This window comes from Nomascus leucogenys, chromosome 10 (genome assembly GCF_006542625.1).
Source record: "Nomascus leucogenys isolate Asia chromosome 10, Asia_NLE_v1, whole genome shotgun sequence".
Lineage (NCBI taxonomy): Eukaryota > Metazoa > Chordata > Mammalia > Primates > Hylobatidae > Nomascus > Nomascus leucogenys.
In genome coordinates this window covers 2,899,586-2,904,076 of record NC_044390.1, presented here as the reverse complement: position 1 = coordinate 2,904,076, position 4,491 = coordinate 2,899,586, and the positions used below count along the sequence as shown (strand labels likewise).

At 43.5% G+C, this 4,491-nt stretch overlaps 1 protein-coding gene across 1 annotated transcript; it reads left to right on the top strand.

Moving 5' to 3' along the window:
• Positions 1 to 201: 201 nt before the first annotated feature.
• LOC100592041 (ret finger protein-like 4A) lies at positions 202 to 4,216 on the top strand. Its single transcript, XM_003277324.2, has 3 exons — positions 202 to 230; positions 2,837 to 3,131; positions 3,636 to 4,216. Exons 2-3 carry the CDS (start codon positions 2,846 to 2,848, stop codon positions 4,214 to 4,216), a joined length of 867 nt encoding a protein of 288 aa, XP_003277372.1. The 5' UTR covers positions 202 to 230; positions 2,837 to 2,845.
• Positions 4,217 to 4,491: the final 275 nt, after the last annotated feature.

The following is a 4,491-nucleotide window of genomic DNA, read 5'->3' as shown; positions in this document are numbered from 1 at the left end:
CTGTGAAAACAATTGTCTTCCTTTATCGTAAAAGCCTATCCAACAGTAACAATCTCAACGACGCCGGAATTCAATCAAAATCTGATTGGATTAAAAAGGAGGGCAAGGGTGTGGCTAAGGTGGGTGGAGAGACCCTCTCCTCTAAAAGCCCCTGGCAGCCAGCTCTCACTCCAGATCTGAGCTGTCCGCAGAAGCAGGTGGAGGCCAGGGGAGAAACTCCGGAAGGAGAGGTGAGTTCAATCTTCTGGAATTCATTTTTACAAAGGGCGTATGAGAGTCTAGGGGAAGGCAATAATTTCTTGACTCCACAAGTGTTGTGTGAGGCCAACCCCATGACAGACACACTGTATTTCTGGAGGATAACGGGGCCTCTGCCCTGGTAGCAGTTAGGTGAGTCTTAGATTCTCAATACCAAGGCTGGAGAAATGACAATGTCCATTTTCTAGAATTTCACCAGAATTTGGTAGACTTTCTGAAATGATGGACAGAGGTTCGGTGGCTGGGTTATTCAGTGTCAGGTTTTCCTACGGGTTGGGTAATGTTTTCCTATTCTCCGCTTCCCACAACCCCTGGCAACCATCATTCCTCTCTTACTTTTTGATTTTTTGTTTTCAGTTTTCTGTTTCTTTTAATTCAGAAAGAGAAAGGGAAGGAATAAAAAGCCAAGTTTGTTTCAATTACTATTGCAGAAAAGATCTGGCTGGATGCTGGGACCCACCTCTCAAAGGATGGGGATTCACTATTTACTTAATTATTTTGAGACGGGGTCTCGCTCTGTCGCCCAAGCTGGAGGGCAGTGGCTATTTTCCGATTCTGTGAGATCAGTCAACTCAGATTGCACAGAAGTGAGATGATACCCTATTTACTTCCCTCAGCCTCACTTCCGTCACTTCCCATAACGCCCTCAGCCTTCATCCATGTTGGTGCTAATGCCAGGATTTCCTTCTTTTTTGTGGTGGCATAGTTCATGTGTATACCACCATTTCCTCATCCATTTCTCTCCCACAGACTCTGGGGTTGTTTCCATGGCTATTGTAAATCACGCTGCACAGAACCTAAGAGTGCAGATATCTCTTTGACACGCTGACCTCTTTCTTTCACAGAAGTAGGGTTGCTGGCACATAGGCGGTTCTATTCTTAATATTTTCAGAAAACTCCCTACTGTTTTCGGTAGTGGTTGTATCAGTTTCCTTTCCCATCGACAGTGTACAAGTGTTCCCCTTTCTCCACATCCTTTCCCAAACGTGTCTTTTGTCCTTTTGATCATAGCCATCCTAGCAGAGGGGAGGTAATATGTCATCGTGGTTTTGTTGCTGGAGGGCTCAGGAGGGTCTCTGGATGCCAGAGGGACCCCGGTCCCAGCCAGTTTCCAGGTTCTTGATGCTGTCAGGAGAACGAATTCAGGGATGAGCCAGAATGAAGTGAAAGGCAAGAAGCTTCTATTCCAGAGCAAAAGTACACAGTTAGGAGAGAAGTGTGGGTGTGATTCTGAGAGCTGGTGGCGTGCAAAGGAGTTCGGGTTTTCTATTTTTACGAGCTCTGCTAATTAGGAGGTGAACTAATCATTAGGTTTTCTAGGAAAAAAGTGGAGATTTTGTAGAATTGGGGAGGCACTCATTTTTATACTACATAGGGGCATCCTGGGGTCAGCCGTGACGCTGGAGAGTGTGTGATTTAGTGTGGTAACGACCACGGCAATTACTGTGGTAACGGTTTCAACCAGCTGAACTCCCTCCTGTATTTTTTTAGCACCTCATCAGTCCAGGGTCCTCCTTGTCCTTGTAATTTTAGTGACAAGTGGCTAATTTTAACAGCCACTGTTTTGGTCTTATATGAAATTGTCACTGGATACGTTCTCGGATGCCTTGTGACCACACAGTGTTCCCGTCTCAGTTGAAATTGCATTTCTCTGATGGTGAGTGAAGTTGAGCTTGTTCTTCAGTACTTGCTGGTCATTGGTGTGTGTTTTTCAGAGAAATGTCTATTCAGGTTTTTGCACATTGGAAATTGGATTATTTTGGCTTTTCTTTTCTTTTTGCTATTCCCTTGAAAATATTCCTTATATATTTTGGATATCAATCCATTGTCATATACATGGCTGCTTGTTTGTTTCTTTCAGTTCCGTTTTTTGCTTTTTCTTTTTTTTCTGCTATGCAGAAGATTCAGTTTGACCTGGTCCTACTTATTTGTATTTTGTGTCTTGTCCTTTTGGTGTGCTATCAGGTTTTTCACCACATCCAGTTTGCACAGCTGGGGAAGTAGAAGGTCTTCAAATGGACTCCAGCACTGTCCAATAGAAACACAAGATAACCCATATATGTAACTGTGAATTTATTTTCTGGTAGTCACATAAAATGTCACAAAACAAGCCTAATGAATTTTAACTCAAAATATAATCATTTAACACGTGAGCAACTTTAAACTTTCTCAAGCAGGTACTTTACATTCTGTTTTCCCCATTATGTCTTCAAAAAGAAGAGTGTGTTTGGCTCACGGCACATCTCCATCCGGATGAGCCCCATTTCAGGTGTCAATAGCTATTTGTGACTGCCGGCTACCATCTCAAACGGCTCAGGTGTCGTCTCCTTTACTATTTCCACTCAAAGTCTTTCGGTGAATCATGCCCTTTATTCCAATGAGTATGACAGATACGAGAATTTCAGGGCCTCGAGTCATTTACATTTGTATTCATGTTGTGTCTTCATCGCTAGCAGTAGTGATTTTCAGTATCGTGCCATGATAGCTCTATGCACGTCAAGATAAAAGTCTCAAGCACTCTCAGCTGTTCATTCAGCTCATGGAAATTCTAATACCACGTTCATTTTTTTTTCTACAGACATTTGCCATGGCTCAACACTTCAAACAAGTCATTAGATGTCCAGTCTGTCTAAAAGATCTTGAAGACGCCGTGCAACTGAAATGTGGATATGTCTGCTGCCTCCCGTGCCTCAATTCACTCCAGAAGGAGCCCGATGGGGAAGGTTTACTGTGCCGCTGCTGCTCTGTGGTCTCTCAGAAGAATGACATCAAGCCCAAGTACAAGCTGAGGGCGATGGTTTCCATCATCAAGGAACTAGAGCCCAAGCTGAAACGTATTCTAACGATGAACCCAAGGATGAGGAAGTTTCAAGGTAAGGAATCTATATGACCTGCCACAAGCCAGCAAAGGCCCTGGGAAAACGACTTTCAAACATTTCTTCATAGACACTAGCAGATCTCTAGCATCTAAAACTTCTATGCTTCACCAACAACAGCGGTTCTCACCTTTGCGTATAGATTTTCATGGAATCTGTGCAAGTTTGTACAATACTCTGGAGAGCAAGCTACTGTCTCCTTTCATGTATCATACGTGCTAAATGGAAAAATAATTTTAATCAAATTATCCGCTAACTTAGTTCGAAAGGAATTTCTGATATGAATAAGGTGGACTGGTGAACAATTATTCTATTCATGGAATCTAGAGATAAAATTTAGCCTCAACAGGCGGTGAAACAAGTTTCCCCGGGAAATTTGGATTTGGGAAAGAAAGCAGAATAAAAGTAAAAGTGAATAGTGTACGTAAGCGTTTGCAGTCAAAGGGCAGAGGGAGTCTGTAGCGTGTGTCTTTGCTCAACTACTGGTTCTTATTTCCACAGTGGATATGACCTTGGATGTGGACACAGCCAACAACTATCTCATCATTTCTGAAGACCTGAGGAGTGTCCGAAGTGGGGATTCCAGCCAGAACAGGAAGGAGCAAGCTGAGAGATTCGACACTGCACTCTGCGTCCTGGGCGCCCCTCGCTTCACTTCCGGCCGCCATTACTGGGAGGTGGACGTGGGCACCAGCAAAATATGGGATGTGGGCATTTGTAAGGAGTCTGTGAACCGACAGGGGCAGATCGTGCTTTCTTCAGAACAGGGCTTCTTGACTGTGGGTTGCAGAAACGGAAACATCTTTGCTGCCAGCACTATGCCTATGACCCCTCTCTGGGTGAGTCCCCAGTTGCACAGAGTGGGGATCTTCCTGGATGTAGGTATGAGGTCCATCTCCTTTTTCCATGTTGGTGATGGGAGCCATATCTATACATTCAGCAAAATTCCTGATTGCGAGCCATGGCGTCCATTTTTTGCTCAGAAACGTGGAACTCAAGATGATCAGAGCATCCTGAGTATCTGTTCTGTGAGCAACGCAGCCAGCGCCGGTGCCCCAGTTGATTCTGGGGAAAGGAAATAAACACTTGAACATAATCATCTTTAGGAAGTTTCTGTGCACCCATAGCCATAGCTGAGAACTTTTCTGCTAGAGACACACAGGTGGTACAAAGGGATAGAAGGCAAAGATCCATCATCATTCTGTAAACCATGAACAGAAAGCAATTATAGGAATTAGGGGAAAATTACATTTTACTGAAAGTTTGTCATGTTATTTTCTTTGGGGCTTATGTTTACATTTCTGTTGAATAAATACTTTGAAAATTCAGATTCATTTGCCAATGTTTTCTATTTTCT

Coding starts and splice junctions, on each gene's coding strand:
- LOC100592041 (XM_003277324.2), top strand. CDS start 2,846: ATGGCTCAACACTTCAAACAAGTCATTAGATGTCCAGTCTGTCTAAAA. Junction 3,132..3,635: donor AAGGATGAGGAAGTTTCAAG/GTAAGGAATCTA, acceptor TTATTTCCACAG/TGGATATGACCTTGGATGTG.